Below are 23,666 nucleotides of genomic sequence, written 5' to 3' on the forward strand. Positions count from 1 at the left end.
CACACTCTTAAGAGAAACATCGCACGTATATGAAACCGCCTTGTTGACAGAAAGGCCGCTGAATGTAATTTACTTTACGGTCCAAATCCAAAAACATACTTTTGGGAAGTTATCAAATTTGGCACCCAAAACAATACCCGAAGTTGAACTATGACACACGCCAAGAATTCACTCCAACCAATCAGAGCCCGCTTGTATTGGTGTCAAACCAATCAGCTACAGAGGGGGCGGGCACGTCGTGCTGTTGCTAGGGCATGTCCCTGATGAGTTTTACACTGTCAAGCCAGTCAAAGCGCACCTCACCGTTTTCATCTTGCTCATAGGCTAAGTCATACCCAGAGAGCCCGCCCGCAGGCGTTTCTTATTGGACAGAGGTGCGATCACTCACTTCCCTGAGTTTTAGTTAGGTGCTGTTGATACTGACTCTAGTTTGGAGTCACCAAGACTCAGAAGTGAATACAGCAGCGCACGTTCATCGCTCTGACACAGTTTTTAAATTTCCATTCCATTACTTCATGACTTGTACATTTGTGTAAATAGATTACATCTATTTTTATAACAAGACAACAACAAGATGGAACTTAATTCTCTTTTAATTCTGCTGGAGGCTGCAGAGTACTTGGAAAGAAGAGACAGAGGTATTTCAAGCTAAACTGTCAAGTTGACAGGATTTCTGGGCTAATGATTAGTTCGTGGCCGGAGCATTAGGACGGCAGCTCGCTTGATATTCTGTCATATGTAAAGTTTTAACGTGGTCTGCCGTAGTGCAGGTATGATGTCACTTTACAGACAATGGGACAGAGACCAGGCGATGGGTGCAAACTGGACCTGGCAGCCTGTATGCTGGGGAAGAATAGCTTTATTTCATTGCTTGAAGTGTGTCATGTGTTTATAAAGTGTGTTTGCAGTGTGTCTAATGCAGGACATGTGTTGTGTAGACCCTGAATGCACCGCGTTTCTGCATTAGCTCTTCGGACACGAGTAAACAAGAGTGACATTGAAAATATGAGCCAGTATCATGATGACAGATACTCGTAAATGCTCATGTAGACTTAACGGTGTCAAACACAGACTTTGATTAAAGCTATCGACTGATTTATTGATGTATTGGAAGCGGCTACATTGATAATCGATCACGTTTGTTTGTGTTGAAATGATCGTAGCCTTTACATCTGTTTCACGTTTCGCTATTTCCTTAGATGACTCACTCGTTGTTATTATTATTATTTTAATCCTTGCATTGCAGACACGGTGAATTAACGCTGATTTTGTTTTGTGTTTTCCTCAATAGAGGCAGAACACGGTTATGCGTCCGTTCTACCGTACAGTAGCGACTTTTCCCGAAAGAAAACGAAAGCCTCGCCGATTTCCAGAAAAACTCAGAACAACAGGTAAATATAATTCTTGCTTTTCTAAAATGTGTGAGTGTCAGCTCATGGAAACACACACACACACACACACTCACACACACACACAGAGCTGTTTTCATGCTGACTGCCATCTTTCTGCTGCCTGGGTTGGGCTCTCTGTTTTGGTCCCTCCAATAAACACTGCCACGCGTACACTGTCAACTGTGCTGCTCCCTGTGTCTGACACACACACACACACACACACACACATGCATAACCTTTCGTTCCTGCACCCTGTCTCACACACACCAGTGCGAAGCTTTCAAGCGCTTTTATTTTCATGTGGTTAAGTGTGTGCGATGCTAAATGAAAGTGTCCTTTAGCAAGTGGTCCCCTGTCACGAGACAACGTCGATCGAAGCTTCTGATCAGATTATCGACCACCCTCTGCTCGTTAAACTGCAGTTAACGCGCCTTCATCCCGCGCTCGGCCCGTTCACATGCCGTGCAGCTAGCACGGATAATGCTGCAGGGCTGGACAAGAACACGGGATCGCATGAGTTTCAGTTTCGGTTCTAACTTGCTCTGTTGGACAGCTGGTTAAAGATCACTTAAACGTCAGCAGGTTAAACTTTAATTCTCATTGCTGAAATTTAAAGGCCTGTTCAGCCAGAGGGCTGCGGATAGGGCTGTTATTTCATCACTGATGAATCTGTCAGTGATTTTCTCCAATAATTCATTAATTGTTTTGCCTATAAAATGTTTGAGAATAGTGAGAAATATTACTGTTTTCCATAAATTAATTCATTATCTTACGATTGACTAATTGATTAATCCCTTATCCTTTCAGCTCTGGTTGCGAACACACCAGGTGTTGGTCTCAAAGAGGGTTTAAATTGATTGGATCAATGTGGGACAGGCCCTCATCAGGAATGCTTTTGATTTCGATGTCACATGGCCTCAACAGGATTTTTACATCCTAGGCTCCATGTAAATACGGTTTTATAGGATTATTTGGCCAGGTGTGCAGCTGTGAACTCTTTCCTCCGTTAACTAACTGCGATGCATAAGAAATGGGTTTTTGATTAAACTTGCACAGAAACATTTGCATGATGTGTCCTCGTCAGTCCAGTTTCATTCCCAAGAGCACCAGCGCGTCAAGATCTGAAGAAAAAAAAAATCCTGTTGGCTAATATTAGCTTTGGGAAGAACACAGCGAGCCCGATTCCCTCAGTAGCGAGTTAAGTCATAGTACATACCGCATGTTAATCTGTGGTATCACTGTTGTCATTACACTCCTTTTCATGGCACAGTTTTGTAAATTTGAAAGTGATATTTGTATCAGTTTGTCACACATGAGAACGCAGCCTCTTCCACATTCCTTTGATTCAGACTGACGGAGTTACACAATTATTTTTAAGTATGTGTGTGTGTGTGTGTGTGTGGCGGGGGTGAGGGTGTGTATGGCGATGTGGCACGTGGGTGTGGTGGCTAAAACAGACACCTACACACTGTGACATACACCAGCCCACCAGACTTTATGCACAAGACCTGCTTTTCCCTCCTTTTTCTTATGACTGCACTGAGGGCAATACCCCAATTCCCTTTATACTCCCCTACAGTTTATTAAGCATCAACAGGATGCTGGGGGGAGGCGGGTTAGAGAAGTAAAAACATGTTTCGTGTTTGAACTTAAACCGTATTTTCAGTTGAACAGAAGCTGACTGTCGGTTAAAAAGCACAATGCTCCGCTTTGTAGAGCCAAAAACTGATGTCAAAGCGTTCGGTATGATGATCAAATCTGCAAATTAAAGCAGATAACATGTTTTGCTATGGTGCAATATTCAGGGCATGTGGGGAAAAAAAAAACAGTTGGCAGTCTATTTCTGCTCACAGAAAGAAGAAACCCTGGTGGAGTTTCCTTTTTTTTACTCGTAGACTGTTGTTAAATCAAAACGCTTCTAAAAAAAACAGATGAAGACCTGGAGTTTTATTGGTGAGACTTTTCCTGCTTCACCTCCCTGTCACACCAGATATGGAATTAAAAATATAAATAGCGCCGATGACAAGAAAAAAACAGCTTTACTTCTTTTGCATCCTTGAAATCCTTCTTGTGAATGTGGGGGAACTTACACAGGGTCCTCTGAGGATGAGCTTTGTCATTTTATATTCCATAAAAGGGGTGATGTAAGATTCATTTGCAGGCCTTTGATCATGAGGGCCAAGTTTATGGCAGCAGAGCCCTTTGCATGCCTCACCATTCTTTTACATAACATGTAAAGGTGTGTGTTTATCTGCTGTAAATGCAGGTCAGCGTGCGTTCTCTTCCTCTGCAGTCGGCCGTATGATTTCCTGGTCGTGCCCTGTGCTTTGACTGGGTCGTTTCCCCAATTTGTGCAGGTTTGAATAGCAACTTCCTCCACGACAGAACGAAGCTCTGTGCTGCCCTTTTGGATCAGCAGCGTAAAACCCTGCGCTCCTTCTGGGATGATTTTCTGCGCAGACGCCACATTATCCCGGTTGCACGGTCAACTGTAACCCTTTTTCCCCCCCCCGTGTGTGTGGCGAGCGGTGTCGCTGTGCAGAAACCTCAGCCTCCTCAGCGCAGCTGTGGGAACCACTGCTTCACAAGCACAAGGGCTCTCAAACAGCGGAAAATCTCAAAAGGCTTGTTGTCTGTCTGGCCTTTTGTTGCTGCTGTTTTTGTTTTTATTGCCGTGGTATCCATGGCGGTCTCATGAACAGAGGGCCTGTTTCGGATGGACTGCAGTGCCCTCGCTGCTCCCGGCTGCGCGTCAGAACGGGGGCTCTCCTCGGAATAGCCCACACGCTGAGGAATTCTGCAGCGTCTCGGCCTCCAGACGTCTCAGTGTGTTTTTATGCCTGCAGCAACAACAGCAGTGTGTGCTCGCTGTTTGGATGTGTGTGACAGCGGGCAGGGTGGGGGTGTCACAGATACTACTCGCTCTCTCAGGGTCATTGTTGCTCTCGGCTGCACACTCACACTCATTTCAACATGGAAAAGATTTAAAAACATTTTAAAAAGTATTGTTGCACACGTGTCATGGATGCCTGTTTGTGCTCTTAATTCCTCTGCAGATCAGAAAGGTGCAGCAGATCAGGCCTGTGATGCAGTGTTTATGATAGTCTATGTGTCAGGTAAAACTTTATTGTAGAGCAGCATTCAAAGCCCTGCAGCCACCTGGAGGCAGAAAGAAAGTAAAAAGCGCGGAACAATCGACGCCGTTCTTTGAAGTCTTGACACATTTTTCCAGAATGTTTCTCAGATCTGCTGTTTCTTCCAAAACTGTTTCTTATTGCTTTCATCTGTCTTTTCATTTCACCCAGGCTCCCCTGCACGGCATCCTGACTCTCATGTCATGTTATTTTCTTGTGTGTAATAATTCGACAGCCTTGTAGCTCTCGCCGCCCTGATGCTCATCCTTGTCTTTTGTCTGTTTGTCCTTTCAGATCGTCGCACAACGAGCTGGAGAAACACAGGTAAGGTGACATCTGCGGCCCTTTGACCCGCTGCTCTCTCACGTTTGCTCTCATTCGCATGCACGTCTTGGTTCCCATCGCACAGAGTGAAGGGACACAGGCTGCAGGTAGACGTCAGGTTTTTCTGTTCTCGGTCGAAAGCGGCAGATTGGATCAGAGGTCATCTTCAAAGTGATTCGATCAATTAATTCCTCATGTCTGAAAACGGGTAATAAGCTGATTTCAAAGAGCACCCTCAGGTTGATTAGATCTGTCTCCATTTCACGGATGAAACTCGTTACCTTGTATGGAAAGGGAATTCTGTCAGTAATGTGATAATCCTGCCCAGACTGACGCTGTGAATGGAGGTGGGGTGAATCTGCCCTCGCCCATCGACGGTGTGCTCGCACACACACACACACACACACACACACGGGCCGATCATGCATCTTACTCCAGCTCACATTGTTTTTTTTCTCTCTCATGCTTTTGGGGTACAGCACACAGCTCGTGGCGATGTGATATCCTCGCTCATTAAAGGCACAGCCGTGTGTTTTTCCTCTGTTTTGACTTCACCGACAGGGGAAGTAGCTTCGCTGATCTGAAGGGGTTTCATGTCAGGAAGCGAAACCCCCTTCTTTGATGCAACAAAGCCAAGCTGCTTTAGAGAAAAAAAAATTTTTTTGGTGCTTTTTTTTTGCATCAAGGTCACCCAAAAAAAACTGGCTGCCACAGAGGATTCAGGAAACAGCTGATGTGACTCTCAGCATGTAAGTAAAGGCTGAGATGGGCGTGTTCGGCTGCATGTGCGTGACACACTGTCAGCCACAGCGAGGGATTGGGGTTTGCCAGTCACATGTCTGAGAGTGAGTAATGGATGTGTGTAGCGCAGAGAGAAACAAGTGCAGACATATTCCTCCCTGACCTGAGAGCTGCAGGAGGCCCCGGCTGATTATCACACTGCAGGTGTTGAGACACGGCGGTTACCTCACGTCCGATGGCAGGCGTGGTCGCTTACCAACCGAGTGACGTCCAGTCAAACTGACAAGTGCCAGTAAAGAGTTCCATAATCAGTTTAGTCACTTCCCTTGTCATCACTACGGCCACAAGTTTCTAGAAAAGACGTTTTTTTTTTTTTTTTCACGCCCAGTGCAGAGTCATGACTGTAATGGTAAATCATGTGACCCGATGCTTTGGCCATGATGTAAGCTTTTAAATAAACAAAACTATGTTTAAATACTCTGCACGCCGCACTGCACGGGGACTCTTGGTGACCAGAGATGCATTAGTCAATATTTAAAGATGCTTTTTTATTCTTCTGTCATCCACGGCCGCTTGTTATGGAAAATCTTCAGCCTGCCGTGTCTGTAATGACAGGCCCCGCAGTGACGAGGCATTATTGTGATCCTTGCAACATAATGCATCCCGATTCAATCCCTGTCTGGGCCTGTGGCCTCAAATTACATGGTCATTACCCCGACATACACGTTGACTTCAGGCGCGATCATCTACGGCGCTTGTGTATGTTGTGTATTATACGTGCAATAGCTGTGCAACCGAGTCAACTGACCAGAATTTTGAGCGAAAATGAGAAACATTTGCAGGTTTCAGCCACTCAAATGTGAGCATTTTTTGCATATTTTCTCAGTTTTGTATCAAGCGTTTTGAATTTGCTTTAGTTTTGGGGAATTTCTCAGACAAAACAAGCACCTTGAAGACGTGAACGCGCAGTCGGCCTTTCCAGACATGAAATTAATGAAAAATAACAGAGGGGGATTCAAAGCACGCTCTGAACCTGCTGGTAGGCTACTCAGGAATTTTCTGTGTCCTCAGTTGACTTCTGTCGCTCTGTTGCTGATTCATAAGAACACCAAAAGTCGCGTTCAGCCGTCCTGTTCAACCAGTTTAATGAGCATCCGCTCGGCCCCGTCTAATCTTCAGCAGCCCCGGCATCGCTTCCAAAAGCTTGACCTCCCTCACGCCCTCAAACGCCACTCCAGGGAGGTGCCGTTGTCTGAGCCCTGACTCACCGTCTTTGTTTGGTCATATGTCGGCGTGTTGGCTTCACGCTGGCGCAGCACAGAGACGTCCTTGTGCTGTACGTTCACGTGGAAGACGAGGTGACTGATGACTGTCTGGTTTACACACCAGAAGGCACTGAATGTGTCGTGGCTTATTAATGCCGCCTTGCTCGAGGGTTGCCACTAATACCTGAGCTTCTGTAGGATACACAAAACCCCCTTTTTTAACAAAAGAAGCCAAAGTAAAGAACGCTGCTGAAACAGTTTTGCATTTTTTAATGAAGTCACCAAATATATGATCCAGTAATAAATAAAAAACATTAAAAGTCTTATCAAACACTCAAAACTGTCTGTCAATGCTCGACAGGCACCAAAACAGTATTTGAGGTTTGATACTCAGCCCTATTTAAAGTCATCTGTCAGTGTCAGTGTGCCATGTGTCAGCTTTTTAAATATTTTTTGTGCATAAAATAGTTTCCTGCGGACATCAGGCTCTCAACACATGCATGTGAGGTGTCTCGTGAAAGCCACTGCCGCTTTGGCTGCCTTTCAGGAGGCACCCTGCATATATTTGTGTCCCGTTATCAGAGTGAGATGTCTGGGTGGGTGCCAGCAGTGTCCCGCTGGGTCGCCTGTCCTGACATAACCTGCTTATCTGCTGCAGCCCGAGTGCAGCCGTGACAGCGAGGGTGACTCTGCTGCTTTCTCTCCTCTCGCCTCTGCTCGTTGCATTGGCACAGGCCGGAGCTGCAGAGCATCAGCTCGACGCGTCTCTGCAACCACATGTAACCGCGTGGTCGGTCCGCTGGCACTGCTTCCTTCCCATTTCTGCCTTCAGCCGCTCTTGATTGCGCCTGTGACGACTTGTCCGCGCCACAGGTTTCCTCTTCTAGAAACACGGAGAGATTGTGAAGATGCAGAAGTTTTGTTTTCCCTCATGTCACCTGTTTACAGGAAATCTGAGTCCAGTCTGTAAGGCCGGTCTATCTGCGGTGCTTCCTCCAATTGAAAAAAGGCTTTACAGCTCTATTTTTACCTCCCCAGACACAGACACCACCCATGGCTGTCAGGTGCTGTCGGTTTCATTTCTGAGATGACTCAGAATGATGCTTAGAGTTTGCAGATGGGTTTCAACAAACAGTATTCTCTTACAATATATGTCATGCTGCAGATAATGTGCAGCAACTGTGTGACACCTATGAACTGAGCTTTAGATTTACATGCACTTCATGGCCACGGGAGCAGGCACTCGGCCTGTCACGCTCTAATCTTCTCTCTAATTAAATTTACTCTCCCAGTGTCTCGTACTCCCAGCTGTGATGAATGACTTATTTGGCTTTGAGGGACTCTTTCCCCTCGAGTGAAGCTCCAGGCACCTCGCTGAGCTGTTTGAGTTATGGCGGCGTGTCGGTGGGAGGGAGAGCCGTTCACAGTCCTGTTACTTCACCTCTCCTTCTACTCTTTGTCTCCTTCTTTCTCTGGAGACCACATCTGTTTTTTTAATTTTTTTTCCCCTCCTTCTCCTGATTCTGGCTGTTTTTCGCCCCTAAAAGTGTCTGAGTCAGCAGAAATCTGAGGCAGTGAGGAGGAGAAAGGCAGAACCCCCCCCCCCCCCCCCCCCCCCCCCCCCACAGAGGGCCTTTATCACTCTTTACAGCTCCTCCTGCCAAAACTCATCGGTGCCCGTTTCTCTGCTTTTGAGGTATAAATCTTGTGACAGGCCAGGCTTTGATGGACCTGTTAATCCTGTTAATCTGCATTTTAATGCAGGATTATAAACTGCGCAGCCAGTTCAAGTTAAGGTCACGTTGTGTCCACATCCTGCTTTTAAAAATGAACAAATGACTTCAATGTCACGTTTGTCTCTTACGGGCAGCAACATAAACAAAACGGAAAGTTTCTTTCTGTCTTCCAGTTTGGGTTCTGGTGTGGCGCTCACATGGTCGCGCGTGGGATTTCTACTTGACTTCCTCAAATGTCACACTGTCAGTCACATTCCTCATGTGTGTGTGGTGACCTGGAGTCCTCAGGCTTGCTCGGGCGGCTAATAAACCAGAGTAATGAACGATGTTCTGCACATGAAGGCCATGCAGTAACCTGTAGCAGCGCCCTGCTGTATGCTCAACATGAAACCAGTGACTGTTAACTAATGTTAGAATGTACTCGAGGTACATTGGATAAAATCATCTATCAAGGCACATGTGATGACATACAGTATCTTGATATATGTGGGAATGCAGCTAACGATTATTTATAATTCAATTAAATTCGTCTGCCCAGTATTTGCTTAATTGTTTTGTCTGTAAAGTGACATAAAGTGGTGAAAAAAGTCCACCAAAAGAGCTAAAAGTGTTTTCAAATTGCTCGTTTTGCAAAACCCAAAGATTTCAGTTCATTATTGTACAAGACAGAAAATCCTCATATTTGAGAAGTTGTTACGAGGGAGTGACTTACACGATTAATCAATATCAAAATTGAATATTTTGTCAACCAGCTAATCAACCGTCATGTCAGCTTTAAGTGTATGTATTTTGTGATTATAGTATCCCAGATGGGATCAGATCAGATGTGCCACTTTCAGAAAAATCAATTTGGTGCCAAAATCCTGTAAATTCAGGACGTTCACAATACTTTAAAGCTGAAATCCAACCAGATTAGGGTATTAAAGAGACGTCTTTGTGCACCAGAATCTCACACAGTTGACACATTTCTGTCCTCTTGTGATATATTTAGTCATGTTGCTTAACCTTGCGACAGACTGGGTTTGTCCAAACTGTTCTGCACTCTGGGTAGTAACACGTCACAAGCTGTGTGTGGACGACGAATAAGGAACAGGCTGCAGCTGGGGGTCAGCAGCGGAGGTCACATGTGGAATTTCTCCACCCGGAGACTGAGGAGGTCACCGGGCGCCGCGAAGCTCGTTCAGGTCCACAGTCACGAAGCGGAGCTGCATGTGTGCTACCTGCAGACGACTGAGTGTTTGAATCAGGCCGGTAAATGATCTTCTTGTACACTCACGCAGAGATATTCGAGCTGCAGACGTACGTTTAGGTGAGAACATTCCTGCCTCCTCTCAGGTGTCGCTGCTGCAGGGTACACCGCTTCTCTGTGCCAGTAAACCTGGTTCACCGCCCCGGCTTTAACTGGGCGCATGCGTCGCTCTGGGGTGGGTTTCAGGGGCGAAGAAAGACAATTAAAGAAAAAAAAAAAAGAAGTGAAAAAGGGAGGAGAGGGGACCAGGGCTTGGTCCCTCAGGCCTGAGGAAGAGGAGGACGTGGAGACATTCTTGAGAGTTGCTGAAGGGAGGGACGGGAGGCAGCGTAGGACGTGGCTGCTCTGTGGATCGAGCAGGCAGCCTGAAATTCAGGTCAGCGGAGTACGCACACATACGCTGGAATGCAGAGTTAAGTAAGAGAGGCGGTTTAGGGGGGCGAGTCCGTGGGCCGAGGGGGGTCACAAAACTAGCAGGCGGAGCAGAACGCTCTGCAGTTCGGCGCTCGCTTGTTTTCTTGGCGAGCAGGGAGTCACAAGCGAATATTTGTTTGATTATGCATCGACAGAGTGGATCACAGCTGCAGCCGGTCGGTCATTCAGCAACCTGTTTTCGTCTTTCCTGTTTTAGTTTTAGATTCTGCAGCAGCAGTTTGACCCCTAAAATGACTCCCTGTCACAGGAAGCTAAACGTCTCCTTTTCTGTTTGTTATCTCACAATCCCTCTGATGTATCCTGCAGCCTTTTAGGTGGCTCCAGACCCTCAAATTCGACCCCACCCCGCCGCTCCAAAGCCTCCTTTCAGAAGTAAACAGGCCGACTCTGACAGTAAACATGGAAGCTGGAATGGCCTCTCATGCCACTGGATTCCTGCGTGTTAATCATTGACAAGGACTCATTATAAAAGCCGAGCTCCCCGCGTCAGGGGAATGTGTTTATTGAGCTCGCTGAACTTGTCTCTGCTAGTCTGTCAGACATTTGCAGATGTACTTTTCACTGCGCGCGGCGGAAGGCAATTAATGTCCAGGTCTGTCATTTGACATCGTGTTGAAACGATTCAGAGATGCACAGGGAGACCTTTCTTCAGAGCGACCCCCCCCTCCGTTTGCTCTTTGCATTGTGTGTGACATCTGTTTTTCTGTTAACGCAGGCGTAAACCGGCCGCGCCGAGGAAGGGCTTTAGTAATGATCCACGCTCACACAGGGGATTGTTTCAGCACATGAAAAAATCAAATGAATCTAATTACGAGGCATTCCCGAGTACGCCCAGTGGAAACTCCAGTTTGTTGTGTGGAAATACTACAATGACGAGCGAACAACAAACTCTAATTCTGCAGCTTCCTGTTCTTTAATCACCGGCGAAGCACGCAGAGCTCATTCTTCAGTGTAATTCTATGAGTAGTGAAGTAACCGGGCCCCTCCCTCCGTCTGCACTGCTGTTGTGCTTGTTTTGCTGCTTGCGTGTGAGAGCGCAGTCATGTGAGAACGGGCTCCGTGTTCCTGCCGTCAGGAGAATGTGTTTATGGGGGACTTGAATTCGTCAGTCTCGCCTCACAGTTGTCACTGCACACAGCGGGCGGGCGTGGCGTCCTCGACGACAGAAAACAAACACAGCTCAACCCAGACGACTGACATTTGGTATCGGCGTGATAAAAGCTTGCCGCGTCTCGCCGCGCCTCCCTGCGCGCCTCGCTGACACGGGCAGCCCGACGAGCCGCTCCGCCGGTTTCACACGAGCTGCTTCAGAGACGTCTTATTTTTCTCCCCCCTCCAACGGCACATCAGATCTGTTAAATGTAAACATGTTCGAGGCAGGGCGGGAGGGCGACAGGGAGGCTGACGAAGGGCCGCTGAAAGGCCCTGTGTGTGTGTGTGTGTGTTGGCTGGCCCCCGGGTAGGGTCCCTCACCACCTTCAGGATCCCTCCCTCTGCCTTGTTCTCTCCCGGGAACCTGCCATCCAGATGTGGAGCCACTTCACTGGAAACCCCAAATTCCACCACCTCAACATGGGGATCCAAACTTTCGCTTCATGTGACAGCCCCGCGCTGCAAACAGGGGGGGGGCAGATGCATGAAGTGAAAAGTTTGTTTTGTATCCTGCTGAAAAGTCAAGAAAAAACACGGTTTAGCTGAAAAATAATTTATTTAACACATGAAAGTCCTTCTAAATGACCGTCAGTACATTATTAACAATATGGTGATTTTTTAGATAAAAAAAGAAACTTAAAGTATAATAACAGTTTATTACCAAAACTATCACCCCTCATTGTTATAGTTTTTGCCATTGTTTGCATCGCTGTCCATTATTTCTACCAACAAGTTAATTGCTGATACATACAAACGGTAATATCAGTAAAAAGATGGTGGAAGAAACAGCATTCAGACATTTAAACAGGCTTTAAACAAACCTACAGGTTAGGTCAGCCATGTCCAAACTATTCCATAAAGGGCCGTGTGGCTGCAGGTTTTCATTCCAACCAAGGAGGAGCACACCAGGCCAACCAATCAACATCAAGGGATCCCTTAGTTATCAGCTGAAAAGTGAGATCAGCTGATTAAATGAGTCCAGCCTGGTGTGCTCCTCCTTGGTTGGAACGAAAACCTGCAGCCACACGGCCCTTCATGGAATAGTTTGGACATGGCTGGGTTAGGTAGTAAAACAAAGGCAGGTGGTTAAATTACTCCCAAACTGACTTCCTGGTTTGATTTGGAGGTGAAACTTAAAGTGAGCACATCTAAAATGTTGCAGTGTTACAGTAGGTCAAACTTCTTTTCAGCAGTGTTGTTGTGTTTCCAGATTTCAGCAACCTGCAACGTTATTATTACTGAACCCAAAAAAAATAAAAGATCCTGGTAGTAATGAGCTGGAATTATCCTGTAAGCCCTTAAAAACAGGTTCCATCCTCTTTATTTTGGAGGCGTTGTTGCATTTTGAGGTGAAATCATGACGGTGACCACGTGAATGTGAGCAGACCTGACGGTGAATAAACAACACCAGAGGGCTTTAAACCCAACGGGGAGCGAACCGAGTCCAGTCCAGTGAGAGGAAACACTGCCGTGGTGTTTCTGGTGACCTTTGACCTTAGTTTAGCGGATTTGGCTTCTTGCCATGGCCAGCCACTCGGCCCTGTGCGTATGGGCAGAGGAATGCGCAGGGCTGCAGCGAGCTCATTAAACAGTGCAGTGAGTGAGGGGTGAAGGCCTGTTGTTTGCACTGGCTCGCCTTCTCAGGCCCTGCAGCTCTTTGTGTACTGATAGATGTCCGATCCAGAGTCGGGACGGTCCTGGGACTCTGCTCTCACCAGGACAGTGTGTGTGGACACTGAAGACTGGTCCTGGTCGCCTCTTTTCTTTGCTGCAGCGTGCAACTATCCTTCATTATGCATGCGTCAGACATAAACAGGCTGCTGCAGAGACACTGCTCGCCTTTGACTTGAGCAGCAAAACAAGATCTTCCACAGTTCCTTCCAAGGCCCAAAGTGTGAGCACATCTGTGAGGAAGGCCCGGTCTGCCCGACCAACCTCGGACCATAAGTCAGCAGTTTAAATAGCTTGTTCCAGTTACAGCAGCATGCAGCTCTCTGAGCAAAAAGTTCCTTTATTTTCCCCTCGTCCTCCGCATTTGCTTTGTTTTGGCACTCATGTAGGGGGAGGAAGAGGGGGGAGGGCAGGCCAGAGATCAGACACAAATCATCCCGTGGTTCTGTGCACGTGAGAACAGTCAGGTGGTCACTTCCCTGCAGACATGACTTCAGAGCAAATCAAATTGCAGATTTACTCTTGAATCCTGAGCTGCAGAGAAACTGCAGGCTGCTTTGTTTTTTCATTGTTAGCAAAGTCGCAGAAACTCTTCAGTGCTAAAACGCTGCTGTTGCACCATCATCGTGCACGAGTTTCTACTATGTTTGAGAGCAATAACACTTTTATTGTATTTTACAAACACAGCCCAGGAGCCTTCGCACATTGAAACACTGTTGTTTGCGTTTGTGTTACAGAACTATTCATGCCTGGGACACGAAAAGAGCGTCTTCTTTTCATTCCAGACAAATTGGAAAATGTGATGTGATTCAGAACCATGCGGGCCGGGCAGCGACCGTCTGCTCCCCTGCGTGCACGCAGCGCTCGCGTCCATCCGGTGCCACACTCCGCGTGGCTGTTCGAGGCGATCTGATAAACATTGCGTGACCAGGACTTGGCTTAGGAATAACAAACTTGAGTGAGGGAGGGTCCCTCACCCCCGCTCCAAATAGGCTGTGCGCTCTTGAAGGAAAATAGTGAGTGTGTGTCGCGGCAGGGGAACGTGTGCTGCTGGGAGGGGGCTGTCAGGGACACGCTGCCAGGTTCGAGCAGCTCGGTCAGACACATGATGACGTAAAGCATCTAATGCATGGCTCAAGATGAAGAGAGGTTTGGCCCTGACTTGAAGAAAACTGAAATGTTGAAGTGGATCATTATCAACAATTAAAGAAAGAACTGATTTGAGGTCAGTTCAGAAGCTGCAGATTGGACGCAGGCAGAGAGCTGGGCCTCTGAGGACGAGGGAGTTTGTCTCTAATATTGAGTTTTCACATTTGAAACTGGTCAGAACGTGACAGAAGCACAAAGACAACAGTCAGTATGACAACAGCATGACTGCATGTCCTAACAGAGGCGCAGGGACTCCCTTTGTTCGCCAACTGCACCGACTGTGATGTTCACTCTGTTCTGTAAAATGTTCCTCAGAGGTGCATTTCTGAATTTCATTTTAATTCATTTATATTCTTTATATTACAGCAATCATCTCCCTGTTAATGATCTTTAAACTGGATCCTGAATTGCAAAGCACTTTGTGAGGTCTGTTTCAGTGAGCTCTGTCGATTAATCATTGATCATCCTTCTGACGTTGAATAATGATGACTGAGATGGTTTACAGGCACACGTGATGAATTATAGTGCGCTGACGCAACATCGCTTCAGTCGCACTTTTGCTTTTTTTTAACAGGTCTAATGAGTGATGCAGCGAGTGGAAGTATCGATACGCAGACAGATGGATATGGATAATTGTTGGAGTGGAGATGAAGCTTGTGCACGTGCACCTGCTTCCACGATCATTGAGATAAAACAGAATCAGGCGTACGCGTGGCTTTCTCAATCTGTTGGAAAGAACGCATATTTCTGTCTTTGTGTGTACAGTTTTCTGCATCTGGCCCCCAGGACAGGCTAGCTGCTGCTCCTGTTTCTAGTCTTTGTGCTAAGCTAAGCTAAGCTAAGCTAACTGCTGGATGTAGCTTCAAATTTACCACACAGATATGACAGTGGCATATGACATAGGAACTCCAGGAAGCGGGGTGTGGTTTGCCTCCAGGTCACCTGGGTGGTTGAGTGGCACGGTGTCTGCTTTTGATTTCGGGTGGAGTGAAAAGAAGGGGTATTTCTGCAGGCTTGAATACCAAACAGTGCAGACATTCATTTTCATTTTTATGTGGTAAAAGCGAAGGTGAAAGTGCATCTGTGCATGTGAGTGACTGCATGCCAGGTAAAATATGCGGTGAGCGTACAGGTGGGGCCGGTGATGAATAAGTCGGTAAAAACGGCAGTTTTCTTGGGGGGCTGGGTGGTAGTCAGGCCGAGTATTTGGGGAACGCCTTGTTTTTGTTTTTCATTACAAGAGAGAGAGGGGGGGGGGGGTGCAAGATGGCGGCCCATTGGCTCAAGTTACCCTTTGGATGATGTGTGTGGAGCGCTGCCTGGTGCAGCTGAGCACTCAAAGAGGCCTTTTTTCAACCCCAGAGAAAGTCATCAACTAGCTCGGACCCCGCTCCCTTCCAAAAAAACACTCGTCTCCCCCCTCTGCTGCAGACCCCCAGCTCCTTCCTGCCCTGCTTCCCCTGGCCGCAGTCCAAGTGCTTCATGTGGCTCGACTGGGGCAGGTTGGAGGTGGGCCCCCGCCCCTGTCCTCAGAAGACACTTGTTTTCCTGTGGGATGAGGGTGTGTTGGTGTTGGCAGGGTGGAGCAGAGGGGTTCAGCTGATGGGGGGAGGTGGAATTGCCCCCTGGGAGAGAAGGAAATAAAAGAAGGAGAGCACTTTCACACGCCCTTTTTTTTGGGGGGGGGGGGGTGCTTGCATGCATGCACCTGCAGAGAGGTAGAGATGCACTTTTGTTAATCCTTCTTATAAATATTTAAAAATCCAGCGGTTTTTATAGCTCCCGTCAAATACAGGAAATGACAGATGCAACCGTCTTTCAGATTTTGGGGGACTGTTTGTCCCTGAGACTCACTTCCTGTCCGCAGGCCGTCTCTCTGACCTCAGAACCAAACAGACGAGGTAGTGAGAGGGTCTTACTTTATGTGAAAAACACAGGCGACGCCCTTCCTGAAAAAGAAACAGGGAAAAGACTGTGTGTGCGCGTGTGCGCGTGTGTGTGTGTGTGCGTGTGCGTGCTCAGCTCTGCAGCCATACGGAGCTTCATGTCTCTGATGAGGTTTATTGTGGTTGCAGCGATGGCCAGTGCAGACCTGGCGTTGTTGGAGTGGGTTTAGCGTTCAGACAGAGTTAGCCAAAGGAACGGGAGAAGAGAGGGAAGGCCAGCTCAGAACAAAGAAACGGTTCATGGACAAGCTTGACTAATGGACGATTGAAAGCCCTTTATGAACAAATCTGAATGGACCGAGGACAGACAGGGGAGGTCACCTGCTGATAAAAATGCAGCGAATAAAAGCGGTCCCTTGAAATAATGTACAGCATCCATGCAGAGCCGTGCGTCGCTGAGTTAAACGCGGTGCGTCCGGCCAGTGTTTACTTGTGGATCCGGGGTTGTTGGCCTGTCGGGCTCTGGCGGGGATGCAAGGTTTTCCGGGGCCACGGTTCTTGAGTGACCAGAACAGATGAGAAACTTCTCATGGTCGTCATAATGATTTTTGCACCCGGTCACTGGGGGTTTAAGGAGTCCCCCTCAGTTTAATCTCCGGCCAGTCATTCTCCAGTATTCAGAGGTAACAGTGAGTAGTCGTGTTTGTGTGGTGCAGGTATGTTTTTGTGAATGTGCTACCAGACTTTACAAATGTATTCACACAGGCAGACCAAAGGGTCCGATAAATAAAAACAGGAAAGTCTCCAAGCTCAGTTCATGTTTGGCTCTTTGAATGTGTCACATGTTGGACGGGACAGTGTAAATGTAAATCTGGCTGTATATGAAATGAAATCTTTTTTTGTACTGACAAACATTTTGTAACTACGGTGTCTCAATAAGACATTTCATTTCTCATGCTGGTTTACTTTTAGTTTGTCTGGATTCATCACAGTTATTCCAGGCTGGACTTTGGGAAGATTGATTGGTTGAACATCTGGTTGGATGTCATTGGTTGGTGGAGCTGTTCTCACTTTCATTACATGGGACCAGAGTGAGTATAATAAGAATAATTAAATTTAGGTCAGAAGGAGTTTTCACAGTACTGGTAAATACACTTGTTGCTTACTGGGACAGAAGCAACAACAGACTGGGAAAGATGTGGAACGCTCCAAACACACCTGTTTGGATCATTCCACAGGTAAACAGGCTGATTGGTAACAGGTGAGAGTATCATGATTGAAAGGCTCAGTGGTTCACAGCGAGGATGGAGCGACATGATTGGATAAAGAGATTAATACCTGGACTCAGGAACACTTCAGGAAACTGTTTTTAAATCACAGTCACAGCTTTTTTGGAATCCGGGTTGTTTTTTCTGCTTTTTGAGCCCGTTTGCTTCGACACTGGACAAGCTAGCATTTCCTCACAGCGATTTGAAAGTGGTTTGCTGGAGTCTCTGCAGGCTTCAGACGCGTCAGTCACAGCTGAAACCAAACCAAACCTGAAGAGCATCAACCCTGATCGTGTAGTATTCAACCATTCCCACTGCTTTTCTCACGTTTTCCAGCACAAGAAAAGTGTCAGTCTCAGTATTTGTTTGTGCCCCTCGGTGACGTGTGGATAAGCTCTTGACAGTCTGTTTGTGTAGGTGCCTTCTCGCTTTTCTGCTGGTGGATGTCTGCTGACTCACCCTTTGCTTGTGTGTTTGCAGACGTGCCAAACTACGGCTGTACCTGGAGCAGCTGAAGAAGCTGGTGCCTTTAGGTCCAGACAGCACGAGACACACCACACTGAGCCTGCTGAAAAGGGCCAAGATGCACATCAAGGTACTAAAAAAACCACCAACTCATGATATCTATCGTACAAAACCAGCAATTTAAAGATACCGCGTTTGCAAATGCATGTCGTGAATGGCATTTTTTACTATTTGCAGACATTTTTAGACCAAACTAACTAACAAATAGTCGAAGTAATGATCGCAGCGCTTCTGTAGAGAAAGACTGGATGACATTCTCCTCAAAAAGTCCAGTTTTTCTCCTTCTTGAGCTTTGGGAGCACCTCACCCACGTTTCTTTTAGCTGATTGGTCTTTAAGTGTTATATTGTTTTCTAATCTTTCAATCAGAGCAGTTCAGGGCCTGCCAGAAAAAAACAGCTCCCAAGACTGAAAGGAAAAAACAAAACAAAAAAAACGAGCCCACAAAGTGGAATACACAGCTGATCTTTAGATATGTGAGCCGAGGTAACTGGATGTTTGTTTAACTCCTTCTACGGGTCATTAACACACACACACACACACACACACACACACAGGGGCATGAAGGATAGTTTTGAAGTCTGCAGCACAAGTGACTGAACTTCATAAGCATGAGTGTCTGCAGAATGCTGTTTGATCGTTAACGCTGCCATGCGGAGGATGGACTGTGCATGTGCTCTGAGTGCAGTTCAGTTTACTGCTGCTCACAAGCAGCGACAGTGTGGTTGGTGGAAAATCCAGACGTAGCACGATTTAACCCTTCACTTCCTGTTTATCACGCACGTCCCCTCTGCTCAGACGAATTCCGCTAATTCTCGTCACCGTGTTGCGTCTTCTCGCATCACAAGACGCCACGTGTGTTACACTCTGCTTTGATTCACCACCGAAAACTTTCACATGCAAACAAGTACAAAATGTAATCCCAGTCTGAGTCAAAGCCTCCACAAGAGTTCATGTTTATCTTTACTTTCTAACCTCGCACAGTCACTTAGCGCCTGTTGAAATTTGTTGCTCTCCTTCGAATCTCTGGCAGATGTGTGATTAACTGGATGACAGAAACTTAAAGTGTTTGATAAGCCTGTTTATGTGAGAACATCAGTCAGAGCATCTGTCTGACATGGAACAAATCAAACATCAAAAATAATCTGGTAATCACAGGTGGAAAGTCTGTTGTGTACTTGCTCTGAGCCTCTTTGCTGTAATTTATTATATGACTACACTTGAAAAAGTGTTGATTTAATGGAGTTAAAAGATATTTTTTGCAAGAAGATGAAGTTCACTAAAAAACATGTTGTTCCTAAAGCCTTTCTGTTCTAGCCTGGGTGTAAAACATGTTTTAGTTTATTTGTGAACATGCATAGATTTAAATATGGATGTCAAATGCTGCCTTTCTGCACAGCCCCTAAAAGGCCACAGTGGGGTTTTCTGAACTTCTTTTGTGCGTGCAAAGTAATACAAAACATATTGCGAGGGAGGGAACAAACAGAGCAGAGAGAAATGTCCCACGCCGACCGTACAACAGTAATACAGAATACAGTCAAAGGAGTAAAGACGGAGACGTCTGGGTCCGCGAACGCATCACTGATCCTCCGTCTTCTTCATTCGTGTGTGTCTCTGCAGAAGCTGGAGGAGCAGGACAGGAAGGCTTTAAACGTGAAGGAGCAGCTGCAGAGAGAGCACCGCTACCTCAAACGCCGCCTGGAGCAGCTTTCCGTGTCCGGATCCGTTGAGCGCATCCGCACCGACAGCATGGGCTCCACCATCTCCACCGACTCCGAGCAAGGTACGCCGGCCAGAAAGACGACACCCGCAGAGCGTTACTTTAGAGCCGTTTCTGAAATGCTTTAGCTGAAAATGTACGCGGAGATGAATTCTAGACAACGATCCGCCATGAGTGGCGGCTCGGCTGCATCGCGTGGACGGTCCTGGGCTTTGTTGTGGTCGGGCCTTTATGAATTACAAACCAGATGACGGTCACCTCCACGTCGAACAACGAGTGAGATGTGGCTCAGGCTGAGGTTGACACCTTACACCTTAATGCTATACCTGTTCGCAAGTCACTGCTCAACACTTTCATCTGCAGTGTAAACTCAGTCAGAGCTGTCTGGCTGTTTGCTCCCCCCCCCACCCCCTGATAAACTCTGATCCACACGGTGGTCCAGGTGAAAGGCCACTCGACGATCAGCCTCGGTCGTGTTTGCAGGCGATGCCCCGCAGTCAAAGGTTAACGCCTCAGGTTGCAGATGTCGCTCTTCTCTTGAGCTACTGGCGGTGACAGATTTCATGTGGTCCACTGTGTGCTGGGGCAGTTCGTCAACAGTGATCTGTGGTCCTCGTACGTCAGGGGCATTACTTCTGTCCGCTGCTGCTGGTTCGGTTTGAATCCTGAAACCCCAGCTACAGACTCAGGGGTCCATATACTTTCAGAAACCGACTATCAGACATTTCTGCCGTGGCTTGTCAGGTGTGCAGAGAAAAAACAATAACTTCTCTTAAAGTATTTTTAGTCTGTATTTGTTACTTCATGTTTGCAACCTTCCCTACGATGGATCCTCGTCCCCCTTCAGCGGTAAGCGATGTGCTGCTCAACAGCGTCGCAGACTCCCCTGAAAAGCTCAGCTCGGACTGTTTCAGTATGTTGCTAATCCTGGATGGGGTAAACACACATGCAGTTGTTTATCAATGGATGGGGATTAGCTGCGGGAGCACAAAGATCTGCCTGTTTGCCCAGAGTTAATGGCTGCCTAAATCCGGGTTTAATCCACAGGCGCAGCAGGCTCCCTAATAAATATGCCCACAGTCGGGTGGAAATAAACAGTTTCCCCTCTCTTGTTCTGTTTTCGAGCAGTGCAGAAAATAACTCGGTGTATTTTCTTTTTGTGTGCAGAGGTGGACATCGAGGGCATGGAGTTCACTCCTGTGGAGGCGGACAGCGTGGACAGCATCAGCGACGGCGAGGAGGAGGAGGAGGACCACTACAGCCTCCAGAGCAGCTCCAGCGACACCAGCTACACAGCCACACATTCCCACAGACTGCAGCCGCACCACTGTTAAGACAGCGCGCGGCCATCCGCCTCCCAGCCAGCCCCCCCCCCTCACCCCGTGCTTCCCTTCCCGACTATCTGCAATCGCCAACACCGCCCACTGCCTACATCAGACCAGTCCACAACAGCGGTACACCCTGAATCTGTTCTTCCTTTCCCGGCCCCGGCTCTCCAGGAAGCACATGGGGCTGAAATGCCACTCAAGCCTTCCTGAACCCCCCTGACCACTGACCCTACCTCACCCCACTGTATCCTGCCTGAACCCGCCCCACCTGACACGCCCTGCCCTCCCACTGCCCTACAAACCCCACCTAGTGTTACCGCAGGCTCAGAGAGAGCAGAGCAGAATTAGTAGTTTTAACGGGGACTTCTGTGGCGCGGTGGACAGCTTTGACTTGTTATTCAGGATTGTGTGCGTGCTTTGCACTAACTCTGTGGTGTCAAAGTTAAAGCACTTCTGTTTGTTGTGCAGTTTATGCAGCAAACAGTGATTTACATCACACCATATTTTCCCTGCACGCCGTCAGATTTATGGGAGCGGCTGCTGCACGTTTCCTGCACGAACCCTGAAACGTTTCGCTGCTGAGAAATGGTCAAAGATTAAAGGAGTAGATTGACACTTCGGGAAATGTTATATTTATTAAGTTAGATGCTTTCGTACCACTGATGGAGCTAGCAGCTGGTTAGTTTAGCTTAGCGTAGACTGGAAACAGGGCGAAACAGCTAGCTTTGCTCTGACAGAAGTTGAAGAAGATGCTTCCCAGGATCCAGAAAGCTCACTAATGAACATGTTAGTGAGCTTTTGAGGTGCTGGTACGTGGATTTATTATGCTAACTGCTTCTCCCTGTTTCCAGTCTTATGCTAAGCTAACCTAACGATTGCTAGCGGTAGCTTTATATTTAGCGAAAAGAGTGGCATCAATCTTCTGATCTAACTTCCCAAAATGCAAAGCTGCTCTTTTACTGTTTGCACTTGGTAGGACTGTGTCTGTGTGCATCTTCGCACAGACTTCCAGCAGCTGCTTCTTCTTCCGTCACATCTTTGTTAGCGAATGTGGCCGAACTGAAAAAGTCACGGAGCTGTAGCAGAGGAGAAAGAATGTATATAGATGTACAGTTACTGTCCACACCCTCACGTCTCCCTCTGGTTGGGTTGCCTAACCACTACTCCACACTACTGACCACTACACTATACCACCCTATGGTGTGGATGGACGACTATGTCTACTATAAAAAAAGGAGTCGCCTCAGAACTAAAACTCTATTCCTTAAAGATGATTAAAATCATGTTTCCTCAGTAGCGAATTGATGTAGCAATAAATACGAGAGGCGGGCGCTTCCTCTGAGTGTTTAACTGATTCTGATGGACCGCGAGGCGTCACGGGAGACTTTTTACCTGCCGGTGGCACGTGAGCGCTCCCAGAGAGCGGACCTGCAGAGAAAAGGACCGGTTCTCCTTTTTCTGTTCACTAACGGATCCTTCTCTTCGCTCACGCCGCCATTAACGCAGAATTCGCACCTCTCTGCAGCTTCGTCACTGTTTCAGGCGGCGTTCACGTGTGCGTGGATTTAGTTTGTCGTCCGATTAACAAGTCAAAGCTGTGAAAGTGGAGAAAAAAAGAAAAGGCCAGCTCTAATGATTCGTTCTCTGTAGAGGTGTTTCAGCTTTCAGTTGAACCTTTAATTCCTATAATGAGACTAATAATGTTCTTCTCTCTGCTGGTTGTTGCTGAAGACACACGAACATGAAACTTCTCCTCTAACTCGTCTGTAACTTTTGCACAACAGTCACTATTGACGGAGGAGGCGCTCCTGTCGCTCTCTGACCATTTAATAATCATTTAGGCCTCAGTCTCCGGCAGTCTTTAGAGCTTGGCATCCCGACACTTGTTAAAAAAAAAAAAAAAAAATGGGGCCAGTCCATCATGGCAGGTCTGAGCAAAAAAATAAAAAACAACAACAACAAAAAAAAACTTGGATACAAAAAAAGCTACGTGTCGCTGAAGGTGATATTAGCCAGTTAGTCTATATTTCTTCTATTAAATTTTGTATTATATTTTCCTAAATGTTCTCTTGTAATGAAAAGACAAAAAAGAGTGAGTATATGTATCTATCTATACATCTCTATATATATAAATCTATATATAATGAGAGACAGACAGACAGACATGAGGCCAGGCTTGTTGAAGGGAGAGTGGGGGCAGGGGAGCTGACACACTGGCCCCTCTCCCTTGGATGACTCTCCTGCTGTCATTCTGTGCCTTGGTGAGCCTTTGACCTCCCTCCTCCTCCTCCTCCTCCTCCTCCTCGGTCCCGACTCAGGTCACACTCCCCCCTCCCCTCCCCATCTCATCCTCCCTCTTCTCGTCCTCTGGCGGGGCTGAAAGCTTTCATTTCGACCCTTTCCATGCCAAAACACTTCCATGAGCGGGGGGCACTCGCAGCGAAGACGCCATTTGAAATGGAAAAAAAAAAAAAGCCCCCCCTGGTCTCTACTGAGAAGAAGCCGCTGTTGTTGTTCCACGCCCTTGTCCAAGCACTCCCCACCCTCCGGACGCCCGCTCGTCTGCCAGCGCCGCCTCGAAAAAAACAGAAACAAACAAAAAGCGACCCACACACTGGTGAACTCCAATGGCAGCTTCCAGTCGCCCCCAGTGGTCACCGACAGGGGTCAGACCTTCTGGGCTTGAAGCGCGT

General features: G+C 47.3%; 1 protein-coding gene across 1 annotated transcript; it reads left to right on the forward strand.

Moving 5' to 3' along the window:
* Positions 1-445: 445 nt before the first annotated feature.
* On the forward strand, positions 446-23,464 carry mxd4 (MAX dimerization protein 4). Its single transcript, XM_041933369.1, has 6 exons — positions 446-638; positions 1,292-1,391; positions 4,820-4,849; positions 17,882-17,996; positions 19,546-19,708; positions 20,813-23,464. Exons 1-6 carry the CDS (start codon positions 575-577, stop codon positions 20,977-20,979), a joined length of 639 nt encoding a protein of 212 aa, XP_041789303.1. The 5' UTR covers positions 446-574; the 3' UTR covers positions 20,980-23,464.
* Positions 23,465-23,666: the final 202 nt, after the last annotated feature.

The sequence above is a fragment of the Chelmon rostratus genome, chromosome 3 (assembly GCF_017976325.1).
Source record: "Chelmon rostratus isolate fCheRos1 chromosome 3, fCheRos1.pri, whole genome shotgun sequence".
In the NCBI taxonomy this organism is placed as follows: Eukaryota; Metazoa; Chordata; class Actinopteri; order Chaetodontiformes; family Chaetodontidae; genus Chelmon; species Chelmon rostratus.

Coding starts and splice junctions, on each gene's coding strand:
- mxd4 (XM_041933369.1), top strand. CDS start 575: ATGGAACTTAATTCTCTTTTAATTCTGCTGGAGGCTGCAGAGTACTTG. Junction 4,850..17,881: donor AACGAGCTGGAGAAACACAG/GTAAGGTGACAT, acceptor GTGTGTTTGCAG/ACGTGCCAAACTACGGCTGT. Junction 19,709..20,812: donor CTCCACCGACTCCGAGCAAG/GTACGCCGGCCA, acceptor TTTTGTGTGCAG/AGGTGGACATCGAGGGCATG.